The sequence below is a fragment of the Mauremys mutica genome, chromosome 9 (genome assembly GCF_020497125.1).
Source record: "Mauremys mutica isolate MM-2020 ecotype Southern chromosome 9, ASM2049712v1, whole genome shotgun sequence".
Classification (NCBI taxonomy): Eukaryota; Metazoa; Chordata; order Testudines; family Geoemydidae; genus Mauremys; species Mauremys mutica.
Genome location: NC_059080.1, coordinates 41,043,200 through 41,062,934, shown reverse-complemented (window position 1 = coordinate 41,062,934; position 19,735 = coordinate 41,043,200). Strand labels below are relative to the sequence as shown.

Here is a 19,735-nt window from a genome sequence, read left to right as displayed (position 1 = left end):
TAGCTTCTCTGAAGGCAATAGCAATAGATTTGAGTTTGCCTTAAGTTTAGATTCTTTTGTATCTGTTCTGGCAAGGGGAAAACACAAAGCAAATAGTTTTGGTTCGTTGCATCAGCAAGGTTTTCAAGAACTCCTCAGGATTTGTCTGACTTTGAAGCCCTACCATCTGTCACCAACTTTATCATCAGAACTAAGAGAAACCCAGCAGAGACAAGGTAAGGTTCCCATTGAGTGTCAATGAAAGGTTTGTATTAAACACAGCCAGATTTCTATCCGTTTTCAAAGTTGACAAGCGCCTCATGGTTTTGGGCTTCATGGAAGATTCACCCAGCATTGTTCATAACATAGCTGGGAAAACGAAAACGTAAAGGAGAATGAATAATAAAAGCCGTTTACTATCAGATCATTCATCTCATCTGTCGATCTGTCAGTGAGGCCTTTCACATTGGGATCTCAGCACCATATCCCAGAGAATCAGTGGCAGAGCTAGAACGATCCAGGAGTCTGCACATGGGGATCTATTCTCCACGCTGGCCTCTCACTGAAGTCAAACACAGTCACCAGCTGTGGAGGAGGGAGACGTGACCCTTGTTCTTCACAGAAACACTACAGTACAACTCCTGATAAAAATCAGCTTTGCTGGCTGATACCTTGATGTATTCAACCCAGGGGCCAATATCCTAGAGTGGGACACAAGCCTTGTCATTTAGTGTTCTCCTGCCTCCAGTTACACAGACTCAGAGTATTGGTACCTGACTGAGCAGTCCCCTCAGCAGGGGTGGCTCCTAGGTAGATTCTGTGAATAGACAGCAGCTCTCCTCCCATAGGCAGTCAGAGATACAGAGCGAGCTGCGGGTTGACTTATTAAGGAGACAGTGAGCATCTGGCATGTTAAAGTCCTCTCTATGGCCCCATCTCTGTTGTAACTGAGCATGTCACAAATATTAATGGATTTTGCCTCCTAATGCACTGTGAGAGGGTGCTGTGTCATTATCCTCATTTTACAGATGGGGAAACTGAGGCAATGAAAGCTACAATTTTCAAAAACATTATTTCAGAGGGCCTCTATTTTTGGATGTGAGCCCTCACAGGTTTAAATGTCTTGCCCAAGGTCACGCTGGACATCTACAGCAGAGATAGGGCTATAATAGGTCTCTTGAGTCCCAGTCTAGGACCTTAACCTTAAGTCCATCCTTCTTCTCTGCCGGTGCTCTTAATGCAACACTTTCTCTGTCCTTTAAAGGGAGTAGAGAAATGGCAGGCCCATTGGATGGGAGATACCCCCTATGCTTGTTCAGAAATGAAAAAGACAACATGGAAACCATGCCTGAGTCCATGGGTATGTCTATCATGCCATCAGCGGGTGCGATTACCATTTGAGTAGACATACCCAAGCAAGCTTTTAGCTAGGTAACTCGGGGGCCAGAGCACTGAAGCCACTTCAGCATGGGCCAGATAAACCCACCCAGAACCCTGTGCTTTCAGTACAGACATACCCAATGTCTCTGTTGTGCAAGCAGCACCGACAGCCCGAGCATGTCTGTTATCTGGGCATTTACCCAGCGCCCTGAGGCGTAGTGCACCATGCCTTTGGGAAATTGACTAGGAGAGGCACAGAGAGGGATGCCATATTCCAACCGGACAAAGCAATCCCAAAGAACCAGCAGGAGAAGGAAGGCGACACTCATGGGGGCACAGTTTATAAAGATCTGTTTATTTCATTCCTTTTTGTAAAAAAAAAAAAATAATAATAATGTACACATTGAGTTTAACATCCAGGACACCCATTACATCATACACCCATCAGCTCACGCTTGAGCTCTTTTTTTTTTTTTGCTCAAGGGAGGGGTTTTATTCCTTCCGCCCTCCTCCCCCTCAGAATCCCCCAATAAAGAGAGCCGCTTGGGAGACTGCTCCTGCAAAGTCACCTATGGGATTCTAGGAGCCAGGAGAGGTGTATGCCTTGGAGGTCAATGTTAGCAAACATGCTTTGTCTGGGCAGGGTGGCAGGTCTTTCAGACGGCTCCATGAGGGACCAGCCGTTAGCCTCACCAAGTATATGCTAATTTCAGGGCAGGAGGCGGCCCAAGTCTGGGGGGGAGAGTAAAATGCTCATTAACCCTTTAGCTGCCTTTCCATGCTGCATGTTCTAACAAAACCTAACAACACTCGTAGCTACACAATGTAGGGTAAGGGTGATCAAGTATCATGCTTCAGGCTGGATGATGGTCGCCTGTGAAGGGCTGGGAGGAATTCTCTCCCTTGCTTTTCCCTACACAGTGTTGCATAGTCAGTTGCGTGCATTTGAGGAGGAAGGCAGTTCCACTTTCCGCTAAAGCATCAGCTACAGGCAGGATTAGATAGCTCAGTGGTATGAGGAAACAGCGCCTCTCTGCTATTTTTCACCAACTTGAGTGGAACAGCCCACCCCCAACCCACTTGCAGAGCGCAATAAAGTTACTACAAGCCTTAAAACTGCTGTCTCTCGATCTCAGGAATCTGTCCACAGTGAGACGTGTTAGCAACTTGGTTACGGTATTTAAGGCAGGTAGCAAGAAGCAGGAGCTGGGTGCTGGGATGGTGTTTGGCATGGGGATAGAAGAATGAACATCCCTCCCTGCAGGATAATTTTATTACGAAATAGCAGATTAATTAATATTTTTTAAAAAAGTAACAAACAAAAACATATCCAGAAAATAAACCTTCCACCGCAGTTTTCCAGATCCCAATTTGGTGTGTGTTCATATTATACAGTAAACAATTGCTTCAAATCCACATACAAAAATCTGTACAGCATTCCCTACTATTTATAGAAATCCCTCTGCTGTGTTACATGCTCAGAAGCACAAACGACAATGAAAAGAGGACATTTACGCGCCCCAACATTTTGTTCTGAAGGAAGTTCAGGAAATCCAGCTAGTGGGTCCTGTGTCCCGAGGTGTTTAGAATATAGAAATAGCCCCCAGTGCTCTTCCCAAAATTTCTGATGGTCCACTCTTCTTAGTGCCCCATGAAATGGCCATATGATGATCTGGGCTTATTATGTTTCTTTTGAGAATAATAATAGACATGCCAGTTGGCTGTGAGAGCCAAAGACCTTCTATAATGATGCTCCACCTAGCAAGGAGGCACTATCCAAAAAACACTCTGGAGTATGCGGATTCCTCAAATGCTATCAAGCCCCATCCAAAGACCCAGCATGTCTCTCTTGGGGATCAGGTAAAGCTGAAGAGCAGAGCATTGTTTTGATGAAAAAATGGCTCTTGGACCAACATTTTTTAAATAATAGATATTTTCTATTTTCTTTCCCAAAAATAAAAGTAATAAAAAAATCCAGATATTTTTCAGTAAACTAGTTCAGTTTTCAATCAAAAACATTCAGTTTAAAAAAACAATGGGGTTTGGTTCAGTTCTGAGGGAACAATTTGATTTTCAAAAAACTAATTTTAAATTTTTTGTTTTAAACTAACCATTTTACCGAAAACCATTTTTCAAAAACAAAAACCTTTTTGCCCTCAAAAGGCCCATCAGGAAAATTTGAAAACAATGACATTTTCCACCAAACAAATCGAATGACCGGTTTTAACCCAGTCCAGTGAATAGGTAATGCCCATTAGTCCTCCACTGTCGGCATGACATTGCGAGGGTGTGAGAGATTTAACAGGGAGGAAGAGGGGGAGTTTGGTTCTTACTCAGCTCTAAAGCCATGAAGTCCAAGGCATAAAATATTTCACATTTTAACCTGCCTTTCATCTCTTTTGCAGGGAAATTTTCCTTTGATTCTGTTGAAATTTAGCATTTAAAAGCAAAAAACAAAAGCACACAGGATGCCATGCATAGTCCAGTCTTAAGGCTGCTACAACAAAGCCCTTTGCGGGTAAAGACTTATTACTCCCTTATTGTGCTGTCATAGTGCAGCTGATGTGATACTTTATCAGACGATCTCCCACCAGCCTTTCACACTGTGGGCTCTGTACGCCCCCAAATCCACAAACAGAATGTGGCTCTTCTCAATGTGTCCAGAAGGGTTGCCCACACAGCTAGACAGAAGAATGTGGTCAACACGTACCCCAACCTTGAGAGTCATGACTCTGATTTGCTAATGTTGCATTCTCCAGCTGCCTATTCTATGGAACTGTTGTAACCAAGCTGCTAATCATTAGGATCCTGTGTTGTGGGTATTTGGGATGTGTGTGTGTGAGCAACAGGGATGGTGGGAAAGGCCTTGCATGTGCAATATATCGCAATGCTATGTCAGCTGAACACAAGCCAACACTGGGTTGGGCTCGACAGGCTCCAACATGGCTAGTTTGGCTTCCCACCCAATCCATCCACCCAGCCCTAACTTCCAGGAGCCAGGAGATGTGTTAAACGTGTTGTTGTTTTACAATGAAATGCCTTCCAGTTTAGATAATCCCAAATGACAGAGACTCTGTGTGTGCGTGCATGCATGCAGTACTGAAGGCCTGAACATTCAACAGCAAGACCTTTCTCAATGCACAGAGAACTTCCCCACCCTGCAGTCATACAGTAGGATCCACACAGAGAACCTCTCTCTACAAATGGATGCATGCTGGCACAACTGGTGGAATACAGATTCAGTGAGAGGCATCTCACTGATGGATTCATGGCACACCGAGCCCAGAAAACGGCATGCCTGGGATTGGCCGTGCTCTGATGTGACATGGTGTTTGCTGGTATAGCATTGGTCAGAGCTCAGGAGTAAATGCTTACTATGAAGCTTCGTTTAAAACAAGTCATGAACTAAAAGGGAAAAAGCCATGTACACAGAGAACCGTAGCATCAGAGTTGAAGACCAGAAATCCTAGATCATCTAATCTGATTTCTTGTATATCAGAGGCCACCAACTCCACCCTATAAACTGAGCACTGGAGAATTAGAACCACGACCTCATTGCCATGTTCCTGTGCACACCAGAATCTGTGCCAATGAAGCAGATGCTGCCCTAAACACACACACCCACACACACAGGCACGCACACACACCCTATATATATATATATATCTATATACACACACACACACACATATATATATGCGCACATACACACCTATTTGACAAAGTACACGATAAAATAATGCATCCTTTACAACAATAGACGTATGGCACATATCAGTTCCCCAGGGATCCTTGTATTATAACAAGGGCCTTTTATTAAAGAAATGCAGCCCCTGATGGCGGTGCATTGAGGAGCCTCCAAAATACCCTAGAAAGGGGTGGGTGCAATTCAGAGTTGCACCCTCGGGCTCCCTTCCTCGTTTATTTTGGCTCCAGTTATAATTATCCTCTCTGACTGCTTTTCAAGCCTGGCTTTGGAGGCCCTGACTGGGCATCTGCCATTTGTCAGGGTCAAAACAGTAAAGGCGGGGCAGGCAGGCAGGGAGCATGCTGGAGGACACAGCCATCAGAGCTTCCCGGACCATTTGGCAAGGAACTCAGGTGAGCTGGCAAGTCTGAAGAGCAGAATCAAGTCAGAGCTGGTAAGCCCAGGGAATGCATGAGCCATGTCCCTCTTCACAGACCCAGGGCCAAGCTCTGCAGAGACTTCTCCGCTCCCAGCTCCACCTGAACATCTGGAGGTCACTGAAGTTTAATCCTAATGAATCATTGCAGTTGGGTAATTGACGTGGCCTAACATGTGCCCCCTGGACTGGAGAGATAAGCTGCTTAGAAAGCGCTGAATCAGGGACAGACGAAACATTGAGACTTTGTGGGCAACTTGCCAGGAATCCCAGGGGCACATCTACAGTAATGCATGTGTAAACCTAACTGAGTAACTAACGAGCATGCACAAGCCCTGACATCTGCCCTCCCTTGTATCTTCTTGGACAGACATACAGGACTGGCTATGTTCACCAGAAGTTTGATTGGCTTCCTTCAGGGCAACGATGGGCCACATTTGACTTGTAGGCTGCAGGTGGGATAAAGTTTCCAGAATCTCCACAGCCCATGTGATTTTGCTTATTGGTTGATTTTCTATCACACATCACTGTCTGTACATTATTTACATTTGTTCGCCAGGAAAAATCAAAGTACTGTTGAACATGCTAGGCTGATTACGTGTCCTGATTTGTTTCTTATCTACTACATTGCTGTAGTTTCAGTGGGCATAGCCTATTCTTACTCTGCCCATGTTTAACTTTTCATGTGCTCCAGGGGTCTCCCCTGTACGCTGCACATCGAGGTGTTCTGAGGAAGACAAGTGAAGGTTCCTTGCAGAGCGTGGGGCCATGAACCTGTGAGGTAGGTAACATGATCACAGTTTGCACAAGTTTGTTTTCAAAGCTGCTTTTCTGAACGTGGTAAAATGCACAAATGGCAACAGGAAAAAGTGGTTTGTAACGACCAGTCTCTTGTGTTTGAGGCCTGAGGGGGGCCCCACTCAATGAATCCTTGGAAATCAAAGGCACAATGCATTCTGGGAAACCAGTGTGTCGTCTTTTTTTTTCCTTCATGGGGACTGGCCACTTCCTGCCCCTGAAAGCCAACCTGGTTCTCACAACAGAGAGAGCAGAAGCCAAAACCATCCTCCAAGCAGAAATGCTAAAGGCCAAGTGTTGGACATGCCTGGCAAAGAAATCTAGGAATTCACAACCCAAAGCCACCTCTCTTGCAGGAAATATCAGGTGGTCTCAGTGGAGCATGAACAACAGCTTTGTTGTCTGCTTTGGATCTGTCCCAGCTGTGGCAGCACTTCTTGGGGATAGGTTTTCCTGCCCTTGTTTCTTGCAACCACAGGGGTGAAGACTAAAGACCCGACTTTCCAAACAATCCACGAACACTCACTGCTATTCTTGCATGGCCTGGATGTCCTGTGTGCTACACTGCTGGTGGCAACTTGGTTATGGAATAGCTCAGTCCAAGAAGGCTCCACAAAGAACTTGATAAAGCCCTCCCAACAGCTGGCTAGCCCAGTGGCGCATCAGCCCAACATATTTCTGCTCATTCCCAACCAGAGGCAGACCCCAAAAGGGAAGGGAAGGCTCCAAAGAGTTTGAGACAAAAGGGAAAATTGCTTCAGAATGAAAAATAAATAGCAAATTCACTGGAAGGGAGAGTCCTGGAGTCCAAGGAACATCTCCTGGTCAGGAAGTGGGATCCTGGCCAGGATACAGATATAGTTTTAATCATCCTTTAACTAAGAGTACCTTGGTGACAGGGCACAAGGAGGAAGCGTGCACAGAGCTCACACGCTGCCCTTTGATCACAGCATGGTTTTGTTCCTATGTACAAGAAGAGTCATCCGTCTAAGAGGAAGGCGTCCCAGCTGCTCCTGGAAGGGAGGCAAGGGTGAGGCAGGAGCTCTGCCACTAGTTCTGGTGTCTCTTCATGTGCAGAGCCAGGTGGTCGGAGCGGGAGAAGCAGCGCCCACAGGCTAGGCACTTGAAGGGCTTGGCGCCTGTGTGCTTGCGGTAGTGCCGGGTAAGCTCGTCGGAGCGGGCAAAGCGCCAGTCGCAGCCTTCCCAGGTGCATTTGTATGGCTTCTCTCCTGTAGGGGGCAACAGGCCAGAGGTTACAGTGTGCACCACAGCAGCACACCAGTGTCCAGTACTTACCTATCTAGGCATCCATCTGTCAGTCTCCATCCATCCCCTTCTAGCTATTCATCCATCCATCCTTCCCTTCCCTTCCCTTCTAGATATCCATCCATCTCTCCCTTCCCTTCTAGCTATCCATCCATCCATCCCTTCTTGTCTAGCTGTTCATCCATCCATCCCTTCCCTTCCCTTCTAGCTATCCATCCATCCCTTCCCTTCCCTTCCAGCTATCCATCCATCCATCCCTTCCCTTCTAGCTATCCATCCATCCCTTCTTGTCTAGCTGTTCATCCATCCATCCCTTCCCTTCTAGCTATCCATCCATCCATCCATCCATCCCTTCTTGTCTAGCTGTGCATCCATCCATCCCTTCCCTTCTAGCTATCCATCCATCCATCCCTTCCCTTCTAGCTATCCATCCATCCATCCCTTCTTGTCTAGCTGTTCATCCATCCATCCCTTCCCTTCTAGCTATCCATCCATCCATCCCTTCCCTTCTAGCTATCCATCCATTCCTTCTTGTCTAGCTGTTCATCCATCCCTCCCTTCCCGTCTAGCTATCCATCCATCCCTCCCTTCCCTCACACACATACCCCACTCTCTTTCTATCCACCATCCACCCATGCCTACGCATACTCCTCTAGCTATCCATCCATCCATTCCTCCTCCCAAGCACATATTCTTCTATCTATCCACCATCCACCCATCCCTATACATATCACTCTAGCTATCCATCTCCATATACATTCCTCTATCTATCCATCCAACCCTCTCCCCAAACACATATCCTTCTATCCATCCATCCATCCCTTCCCTTCTATACATCCATCCCTTCCCTCACACACATACCCCACTCTCTATCCACCATCCACCAATCCCTACACATACTCCTGTATCTATCCATCCCTCCTCCTGTATCTATGCATCCATCCATACCTCCTCCCAAACACATATCCTTCTATCTATCCACCATCCACCCATCCCAACACATACCCATTTCGCTATCTATCCCCATACACACTCCTCTATCTATCCATCCTTCCCCCGCTATTCATCCATCCTGCCTCCCAAACACATATCCTTCTATCCATCCATCCATCCCCATACGCACCCTTCTGTCCAACCATCAATCCCTGGACATATCTAGCTGGCTAATCATTGTGGTATGTAGGCATGTTCTCCTATGACATGTGCAGTCACTCACTGGGTGATCCCTAACCCTTCTTGCTCAGCTGTACCTGAACGGTCACTCTCCATACCATGAGCTTCTCCTCCGAGATGAGGGTATCCCTATGGCAGCTGAGTCAGGCTCAGCCAGGTCAGGCTGCAGTGCTTTGTACAAAGTCCCTGGGCATTTTTGCTTTGAGTTTTGATGAAACATCAAAATTTTCCATGGAAGATTCTAAAGATTTTTGGTTTTCAGCTAAATTTTCCCTAGAACTCTGCCCCCACCTCACACTCCAACCAGCTCTATATTGGCCCTTCACATTGTGACATTTTGATGTGCATAAGAGCTCCTGCAGGACCTTTCAGTGTGTTTTTCTGCCTCAGTGTCCCCACCTCCCTGTTTATCCTGAAGATCAAATGGGGAAGTGTCTCAGTCAGCCAGGAGCTTGTGTGGAAAAGCCCAGGCCAGCCTTGCCCGGCTCTTCTCCAAATCTGGACAGACTGGTCACACCCTGCAGCAGCTGCAGCCCGGGAGGCTGAGCTGAACTCTGGACTGAGTGCCGCAGCCCACGCTTTGGCAGGGCGTGGTCCCCTCAAATATTAGTCCTCGCTCTTTAACAGCCTGAGCAAGCAGGCAGAGTTCATGGAATGTGCTGACTTTCCCGACCTCAAATATTTACCATTTCATTGGCCAATTATGGAGAACTTAACAACAGCTCAAGTGCACGTACACAGGCAACATGCATGTGCATGCCCCAGGATGGGTGCACATCATATATGCCCACAGACACAGGCATGCATATTTGAGTATATACATATCTGTGCATGCACACAGACAAGAGCTCTCTCACGCACACACACACACACACACACACACACACACACACACGAAGTTATCACATGATGCATGCTAACACAGAGACATGTATCTCTGGGCACATACGACACATACTTATAAACATGTCTGTTTTCATGCACAGAAAGCTTCTGTATACAAGCATATGTGTACATTTGCATGCCCCCACATAAACATTCCCATGCATGCATGCACACAGACAGAATGAGGTGTGAACCCAGCAGCAAACAGTACGTGAAGAAATGCAAAGCACCTTAGCTTTCTGCCAGGTGTGAGAAATATGTTTATGGCTCAGCTCAATAAGAATTTAAGCTCGATTTACAAGCAGCACTTGGGAAATTTTATGGCACTCTCAGGATCACATGGGTTTGTGGGCGTCTTTATTAGTTTTCTAAGCTGAAAGACAAAGGCGAGGTTTGCCCCGCTCAGACTCAACCATTGTCCCAGGCAGGTCATCTGGCTGGGTCAGCCCCACCAAGGCCTTTTACTTTCAAACAATAACAGGTTGATCTCCAGGATGGAAACAAAATGCTTTCCATTGTCCCGCAAGCTGGCTCCTTCCCCCAGGACAGCACGGCAGGACAGGCTGGAACAATGAGCCCAATTGGCATTCCGATCCCTGGGAGGTGGGTGAGCGGCCAGTGGGTTTTATATTTAATCACACAATGGCGCCAGGGCAATGAATGGTGTCCCCTGGAGACTGATATGGCCTAGACCATAGCAACGGGCAAACCACAGGGGAAGGTGTTTGTGATTGGGCCTGATAGATTTCCCAGGCTAGATCCAATTGGGTGGGTTATCCCAAATGGCTTTATTAACCATTCAAATGACTGAGTGACTTGTGGGATGCTACGGTACCATGCGGATTAATACTCTGGCCTTTCCACTCTAGATTTCTGGTTACTCATTAGGCTGAATATGGCGGCTTGAGCTTGTGCCTGGGGAACACTTGCCTGCTACATAACCTCCCAATATAGTTGACTCATCAATGACTTCCCCTCTACCATTCTGGATTTCCCTCTAGCCACTTCCACCAATACTTCTACCAGTTCAAGGCACATCCTCTTTTGTCCCTCTGCCCCATGAAGAGGGCATCTTGAGGCAAGTGGTGGAAGGAAGTGGTATCACGTCAAACTCAGGCCCCAGCAGGGCCAACAAAATGGCTCCAAGGAGAGGCTGGAGTTTGTCTCATCAGGTCACTGCACAATGGCTCAGGCAACTTTTGAGGGCTACCCATCTCTCATGCAGAGGGCTAGGGCAGGGCCCTGGTTGGGGTCAGGGAAACAGCTCTTTATTTGTAAAGGGGGGATGGTTGTTACCATCTCCCCATCCTGAAGCTCCTTTCCTGGGAACTCAGTGCCCTTCCTTACTACTGTCTGCCCATGGTAGCTTGGACACAGCCCTTGGCCTTCTTTCCTCCCATCTCCTCCTGAGGTATTCTATGGCATGCGTCTCTACAGCACAGGGCTGAAAAAATACTTCACCTCATGCCTCGTTCAGGGCCTGATAAGATGAAATAGAAGCAGAGCCAGGTGGGAGAAATTATTCCCAGGCTTGGGACTTGCTTTGTGATTTGTTCGTTGCTCATAAAAAAAGAAAAGTGACCCCAGGGACAGCTTAATTGCACCCAGTAAAGATCAACACTTCTATAAAAGAGATTTATGAGGGGAGCTCTGGTTCTGGGACCGGCCAAGGATCTGATAAGGGCTCAGGCTGTCCTCAGAGGAGCCCTCCGCCTGCCTGCACTGAGAGGGGCCAGGGGGCTGGTTTATGTAGGGAACGCTGGGGCACTGTTGGATATGTTTTGTTTGAATTAATTGTTCAGGGGCCAGAGTATTGAATCCTGGGGCTCTCCCCTGGCTCAAAGGGGAAACAATTCACAAAGGGGATGGCCCTTCCCCTTCTGTTTTCTCCTCATATGTTGTGTATATGCAGCCAAATCACTTCAGGCTGCAATCCCATTGGCTAAGCAGTGCGACTCCTCCCCAAGTCTGTATTGAACCAATACCCCAGCCAGGTGCAGGAGGTATTTAAAGGTAACTCAGGGCATGTCTACACAGTGGGGTAATGTGCAGGTGCGATTTCTAAAACACACTAACATGTCACGCATTAATTAGTCCTGCTGGTGTGCACTAAAATCCCCCTAGTGTGCTTTAAAGTAGTTCTATTTGAAACATTAAGGAACTTTTAGTGCACACCAGCAGCATCTACACAGACCAATTATTGTGCAACATGTTAGTGTGCTTTAGAAATCAGACCCTTGGAGTTCATACATTGCTGCACCATGTAGACAAGCCCATAGTTAGATCCTGTGCAATAGTTAATGGGCATCACACACACATGGATAGGCAAGCACGCACTGTAGTGTACAGCTACCGATTTTCTGTTGCAACTGGTATGTCTTTTGTTCTCCCAAACACAGTGAGAGCTCTCTGATTAGTTCCTCCACAAACACCGCTAAATCTGTTTATCTAACTGTATTCACCATGTTAGTGATCAGATTGCACTTGGGGTAATACCATTGAAATCAACAGCTACCACCCCAATGATGGGTATGGTATAAAATACCGTGGCTAGAGAGAGTCTAAGTATTATGCCAGACTCAGGTGTACACTTACCTGTGTGAGTTCTCTGATGTGCCTTCAGGTGGGAACTCTTGGTGTAAACTTTCGTGCAACCTGTAAAAACAAAACAGAAACCCCTTAGGGTGAAAAATGTTTCATTCTAATACAGATTTAAAATACACGCACCAAGGTTATGATGAGCTGCAGCAAATCTGAGTTGCCAGAAGGAAAGAGGATTGAAAAGAACTGTGGGTAACAGTTTGCAAATTAGTACCTGTGTAAGGCTTGTTTCTATAGCAGCTAAACAAGGACACTTGTTCAGAATGAAGACTGCATATGTCAGTGGGGGAGGACAAGTTTCTTTCACCCACAAGTTGAGAGCTTTTTGCAGCAAGGAGTGCACAACAATGGCAAATCAGGCATGCAAAGGAGCATCCAAACTTTCTAACAGGACCCCCCATGTGATATTCCTTAGTACGATCAATCCTCACACTTACATGTCTTAACTGGGGATGGAAGAATCAGTTTGAATAAAACCAAATCTATCAGACCCAAGATTTCATCCCAACCTCAATCTGAACCTTGTACATAGGTAGCATAAAAATGTTAACTTCTGCATTATTATTTGACAGTTTTGCGTTGCCTCTGACTTTCTGGATTCTAGAACCACTGCCAAAATACTGTAAGAAAGGCTCTTTTTTGTGGTATTTCCAGCTCCAGCAGAAGATGATGATATATGAGAAAGTACAAAGCACTGGCAATTTTGTGAAGCGCTGGCCCAGTTTTCAATATTCAAGAGCAGAGCAGATTGAAAAATTTTCAAAGGAGCAGTTTTCAGTCAGAAAATGCAGGTTCATTTAAATCAACACATTTCAGATAAATGTGTCAATTTCAATGATATTTTTGAGGAAAAGTGCCAAAAATTATCATTTAGACTCTCTCGTTTCTTTTATATAATTGCTAAAATGTTTCCCTTCGATGAGATAAAGTTTAATTTTGATTTATTGTTTTATTTCATTTCATTTAAACTTTTATAGTATATGATTAATTTTAGTATTGCATTATATTTATATATTATATAATTAATATATTCCAGTGTTTTGACATTATCAAAACAAAATGCCTTTACCTTATTTCAACATAACTGAAACAAAATATACTGATGTTTCTGTATCAAAAACCTTTTGGAATTTCGATTCCATGAAAAAATTTGAAATTCAACTTTTCCAAATCAGAAGAAAACAAATGTGGAAATGTCAGAATCTCCTATGGGATGGAAATTCTGCTTTCCAATCAGCTCTATTCACAACATGCAGATAGTTCAGCTAAACATCAGATTCAGCCAGCCGTTTGATGCTCATCGGAACTGAAGCCATACTCCAAATTCTTTGAGTTTGGCACCTCACTGGCTTTCCCAGCTCACAATTCTTTTATGCTCTCTCTAGAGTTCAGACTTCAGCTTCCCTGAAATTTAAGGGCTATTTTTTCTTCTGCAAGGAATCTGTTTTATCAAGATCAGATTGATTCTTTTTTGTCTGAAGTTTGCTATACATAAACCAAGGTGACTGAGAGATTGCTCTGTGGCATCTACCAGCCTGGTACTCAGATGTCCCAAGGAAATGCAGTTAACTAGTGGAGTCCCCAACCTCATAGCTGGAACTTGTAGTGACATTTACATGAGCCACCTTTGCAGCTGAGGTTCAAACCAGGTCTCCTTTGGTATCTATCAGATAGAGATGGGACCAGATCGAAACACACTTAAACTTTGAGGGAAACTGGAATTATAACTGAATTTTACTAATGGCCCCTCGATGGTGGGCTAAACCAAAACCTTGGATCTGAACAGCCCCTAACTTTGGAGTGTCCTAAACAAGGCCACTCATAAACTCTTGGTTGTTTCTGAACCACAATTATTGTAACTCTGGATATTCCTTTTTGAACCTTGCTAACATCTTGGCCTGAGTGATATCTTGTGGCAATGAGTTCCACAAGCTATTTGTGTGCTGTGTTAATAAAAGCATTTCCTTCTATCAGTTTTCAATACTTTGCCTGGCAGTTTCCTTGAATGCCCCCATGTTCTTGGATTATTCATAGATTCCAAGGACAGAAGGGACAATTGTGATCATGTAGTCTGACCATCTGTATAACACAGGCCAGAGAACTTTCCCAAAACAATTCCTAGAGCAGATCTTTTAGAAAAAGATCCAATCCTGATTTAAAAATTGGCAGTGGTGAGAATGTTTCAATGATGAGTTGTTTCACTGGTTAATTACTCTCACTATTAAAATTTTACAATTTATTTCCAGTCTGAATTTGTCTGGCTAGGCCTTTCTCTGCTGGATTGAAGAGCCCCTTATTAAATATTTGTTTCCCAATGGATACTTACAGACTGTAATCAAGTCACCCCTTAACCTTCTCTTGGTTAAGCTAAATAGATAGAGCTCCTTGAGTCTATCATGAGAAGGCATGTTGTCTAATCCTTTAATTCTTCTCGTAACTCTTCTCTGAACCTTCTCCAATTTACAAACACATTTATTAAGACAAAGGGTAAATAGCAGGGCTTGATCTACCTCCTCTGGAGAATCCGTTATTCTTTATATCTTTATCATGTCCCCTCTTCTTCAACATACAATCTACCACATGGGAAATGGATGGTGTCAATCAGCTACATAGAACAACTTTGGGAGGAGGGGACATTTTGGACAAATGCATGGCAAATTTCAGACAGGCTAGATCTACGCCCATCAGGAAAGGATTCCGACACCAAACCAACACAACAGCCATGGCTATACCTGGGTAATCACAGTGATGGATCCTCCTTTTCTCCAGCTCTGGGTTGTTGCGTCTGTTGTATTTGGGGGTTGGCATGATAATGTGCCCTTGGGAGAGGGTCCCGAGACCATTTGGGAGTGTGGGGATCTGGGACGACTGTACCAGCTTCAGTCCAAATGTGGCTTCATAGGAGGGTGGGGGTGAGATGGTGTTGATGAGCTCAGGTTGATTCTCAGGGCTGCCAGGCTGTGAGTTTGGAGGTGAAGGGGGCAGGTTCAGTCCTGGGACAGAGTAGAAATGCCCCGTGATGTTGAAGTTCCCCTGACCTTGGGAGACATTTTGGAAGTGCTTCACTTGTCCGCCAGGCTGGATGGGTCTGGGGAGCATGGCGCTGCCCGTGGACATGGTGACGCCGCTGATGGTGTTGATGGCTGCGGTGCTGCCAGTAGAGGGCACCATTGTGGCGACATCAGCATCACCATTTCCAATGGGCATCTGGTAAAGCTGGGCCTGCTGCGGGCTGCCAGACAAAGGGATCTCTGAGGGCATCTCCTGCTTGATGAAGATATTGTTCACCGCTACCGACTGCGGCATGCTGAAGACACTGGTGAAATCCGGCAGCGTCTGCATCGAGCCTGCCGTGGATGAGCAGGGCTGGGTGAAGCTGGTGCCGGGCTCTGTTTTGATCTGTGGGAATGGGGTGAGGGGTTTGGCTGGCCGGTAGAGCCCGGTTCGCAGGTGTGTGGTGTCAGGCAGTATCACATTGATGTTCACACTGTATGGCGTGGAGGAAGGCTTCTCTGTCGAGAAGAACTCGTCTACCACAGAGGCGCTCTCCCTGCGGTACTTCTTGTCTGGCACCATTGGAATTGGCATCAGCTGACTGGAGAGGTACTTGTCCATTTCAGAACGCGCCTATGGAGAGAACAAAAGAAAGCGTTCTTGAGTACAGTGTTCAGACGCTATGGTGATGGGTATGCTACAAACATCTAAGATAGGTGGGTGGCTAAAAGGCAGGAAAGGATAATGGACTGGGATGCAGGAGCGCAGCTCAGCCACTGACACCCTGTGTGACCTTAGGCAAAGCACTTACTCAAGTCTGTGCCTCCATTCCCCGTGCTGTGAAATGGGCATAATCCTGCCCTAGCTGTTGTGAGGATAAAATGGCTGTTATGTGCTTGGATACTGCAGTGATGAGCTGTGCATAAGTCGTCAGGGAGTGAACACACGGATGCAGTCAGAGAAGGGCCAGGATTTAGATTTCTCTATATAAATAATAAGAGGGGGAGAACTGAAAACTAGAGCTGATGAGCCCAAGTCCGAGCATCAGATCCAAGTGCCCTCAAACCTTGGGGGAGTTAGGGTCTGGATCTGAACTTTGAGGTTTGGGCCCAACTCTCCTTTAAACTGTAGAAAACCTAATGAGAACTCAATTGGTTCATTGTTCCTTCATAATGCTTTGAAAATAAGAGGATGAGGTTGGGTTTTAACTGTCGCCCACAGCCCTGGGAACACGTCGGCCTCGTACTAGCACATGAGATCCTAGATCTGAAACTGCCCAGAACGAAAGAGAAACTGGTCTATTTTCTCTCTCCCCATGAAACTTTCACATCTGTAATATAACACAGCAGAGTTTTAGTCCTATGACTTTCTATGTATGTTTACGAATATCATCAAACTCCAGATTCCTTCATGATTCCTATCTGACAGAGCATCTTCTGGACATGTTCCCATTGATTCGACTGTCCAAGGGCAGCACCGTACTAGGAAATTCAACCCCTAGCATCTGACAACTCAAGCTCTGCTCTTTGTGGTTAATGATACTACCACTAATACTCCTTAATGGAGCTGCAGCCTTTAATTATGTGGTTACTCATGTGTCATTCTCATTACATAGATCTCATATACTCATATGTTATAGAGCCGGAAAAACAGTCCGGTTTCCCTGGGCCCTGCAGATACGGGCTTGCAGAGCCTACTGAATACTTCAAGAAACCACGCTCATCTCATCACCACCCACTGCGCATTCTGCCAGGAGGCTTTGCAGCAATAAACAGCAAAGTCTCCCCTAGTGCAACCTGACTGCCGTCAATGGAGACTAATTTGGCCCAAGGTGTTTTATCCACCCTGCACATTATATGGCACAAGATATGCCTATATCTCCTTCAAAAGATTCCCAGACTTTGCCCAATTGAGAGCCATACTGGCAATGCGCCAGGACGCTAGAACCACGCCTAATTTGTATTTAATGGAGCAAGTATTGCAGCCGCCCTGCTCTTTAAAATGGAGGCAGCTCCCTGACACTACATGTCCCAGCGTGCAATGCTCCATCTTGATCAGAGCACTTGGGCAGGGACCTGAAATCTCCAACAGGCCGCTGCCGCAGAACTGTACAGGCTGCACTGGGACCTTAGGCTGCCGTTGGCTGCACCTAGACTAGCAAGAAGTGTTCTACCCACCTGTTTGGTGTTATCAGCATATCATCCCTGTCAAGCCAGATGTGCTGGAAAGCTCTCAGCTGTCATTAGAGGGGACATTGTCAAACAAGGGGGCGAGGGATAGTTTGTTGCCTCCAACAAGTTCAGCTCGTGTTAAATGCCTTACGTATTCCCCTAGGTGCTATGGGCTCAAACACTCTCCTTTGATCTGGGACAACTCTGTGTTACAGTGACAGACGATATGGACCAGAGCCATAAAGTGCAAATCTAGAATCGGATCAAACTCTGAACTGTTCCAATGTTTCAGAGGTGTTCACACTCAGGTTTCGGGGCTGGGCTCATTCTAAAGACATGCCCGCGCTGCAGTTTGGATCTGAATCCCAATTTCCACAGCGTTTGTATTCGTGATTCCTATTTGGATTCATCCCTGGGTGAAGATTGCACAGAGCCCTTGGAGCGCCGCCTGCTCTCACCTGGTTTTCTCTGCACTATGTGCCACTCCAGCCTGTTATTTTTAGAGTCAGGAATCAGATCACTGCTAGGCAGTACCAGGGGCTCTCCCTCCACCTCTGAATGCCACACATACCTGAGCAATGAAATGACCCACTCGCCGGGGAGATGGAGGAGGGAAGTGTGGGTGTCAGACATATTTTACTTCTAAGTTTCCCTTATCTCTGGTATTTTGATGTCTTGCCTTCACTTTACAGGAAAGGAGTTTTTCTAAGAGGTTTCCATAAGGATGCTCAGATCCTCCAATGTATTTAGGCACCTAACACTTAAATCAATGGGAGTTAGGCACCTATATAGCTTTGAGGATCTGGGACACTGCATCTTTGTGCATGAATTCCATGCTGCTCTATTTAATCCTGTGCATTCTCAAACAGGGATTCCCTAACCCCCACCTCGCCTCTGCAATCTTCACCAAACCACCAATAATAATAAATAACACCATATTGCACCATCCACCCCCAAAGGAGACGCAGCCAACTGAATCTACCTCTCCCACTACTAAAATGCAGCCAGCTCAGGGGTGGGATGTGGCCGCTGATTAGCAGCGCGCCACAAGCCCATTGTGTGGGACAGGAAGTGAAGAATACTGTACCCAGGCTCAGCTGGAGCACCATTTATAGGCCAGCAGAAGGGGATGACCTGAGCCCAGATACGGGCAGAATCCCGGGGCTAGCCCCTGCTCCTGTAAAGTGCAGTGGAACCTGGAGTAGTTGCCAGGACACCCTTTGTGTGTCATCTGAAAGGCAATCCCCCTGGTATCAAAGTGCCCCCAACGCCATACTTGGACACTGCCTCTATCCTGGCTCCCAGGGGAGAGTGTTTTTACTGTTATACGACTAGGCCTGTGTTGTGCCATGCACTTTACAAGAACATCATAAGAGACACTCCCCACCCTCAGCGCGTCTCAAAGGCAGCCACCATGGCCGCATGCAGCCACCAGGGGCTTTTCTTGCAGCTAGAGCCTCCTGGGCTGTGATTGAGGATGTGGGGGGCAAAGTAGCAGCCCTTCCCTGGATGCTCCTGGATGCACTGCCCCGGTGTTGGTTGCTGGGGCCGCCAGCAGGTGTTGGGCCCTGCCCCCCTTTGGAGACACCTGGGGCACAGCGCTGGAGGAACAAACAGCTGGTGAGTTCCCCACCTTCCCAGGGGCGCTGGGGATCAGGCTTTAGGCTTCAGCCTCAGTCTCCGGCAGCTCGCTTCAGGCATCGTCCCTGGGCCCCATCCTCTGGGCATAGGGCTTCGAGCTCCAGCCCCCCACTGCTCCCCACCCACTCCCATCACCCCTGGCCCCTGCTGCCTTCCTCGACCTTCCATCCAGGGCTTAATTTGTCCAGGACTGAGTAAGTCTGCTGTGAAAAGTGATACTTGTATGTTTGTTAATACCACTTTTCACAACAGACTGGCTAGCTAGCAATAAGTCAATTACAGTGATTTGGATATGTGTATGTGCCTATTTATTTGGTTTTCCTACAGCTAATTAAGTATTTTGGGGAAAAGTTTGAGAGTGGCCACCAGCAAGAGATGGTGGCTGCACTTTGAGGCCACCAAAAAATTTGTCCTGAGAACTCCTAACAGACAATATGGAGGGAGGGAGAAGGAAGGAGGTGGAACCCATTTGACAGCTGGAGCATAGAGGTGCGAGAGATTCAGGGACTTGCCTGTGGTCACACGGGGAGCATGGTAGAGCCAGGAACTGAACCAGATCTCCTAAGCTCCAAACCCGAGCTCTCACCACGCGACTCCCCTTCCAATCAGCAATACAACTCATCTACAGCAAGTACTGCATCAAGTGTGGTGGGGAGAGGGACAGGGAGCGGAGAATTCAGCATGCTCTAGTTACAGTCTCTTGGCCCTTAATTTGGTTCTTAG

The 19,735-nt window shown here is 46.6% G+C and overlaps 1 protein-coding gene across 11 annotated transcripts in view; it reads right to left on the bottom strand.

The window, feature by feature from the left end:
- Window positions 1–1,766: 1,766 nt before the first annotated feature.
- Window positions 1,767–19,735, bottom strand: part of LOC123377127 (Krueppel-like factor 5) — a 75,021-nt gene continuing 57,052 nt past the window's right edge. For 9 of the 11 annotated variants that reach the window (XM_045029595.1, XM_045029593.1, XM_045029596.1 and 6 more), the window contains 3 exons: window positions 14,939–15,833; window positions 12,201–12,260; window positions 1,767–7,510 (listed from right to left, as the gene is read on the bottom strand). In XM_045029595.1, coding sequence (XP_044885530.1) covers window positions 7,332–7,510; window positions 12,201–12,260; window positions 14,939–15,833 — 1,134 coding nt within the window. In that variant the 3' untranslated portion in view covers window positions 1,767–7,331. Of the gene's footprint in view, window positions 7,511–12,200; window positions 12,261–14,938; window positions 15,834–17,377; window positions 17,437–18,458; window positions 18,560–19,735 lie in introns of those variants that run through there. The other 2 variants (XM_045029601.1, XM_045029602.1) reach the window with 2 other exon arrangements.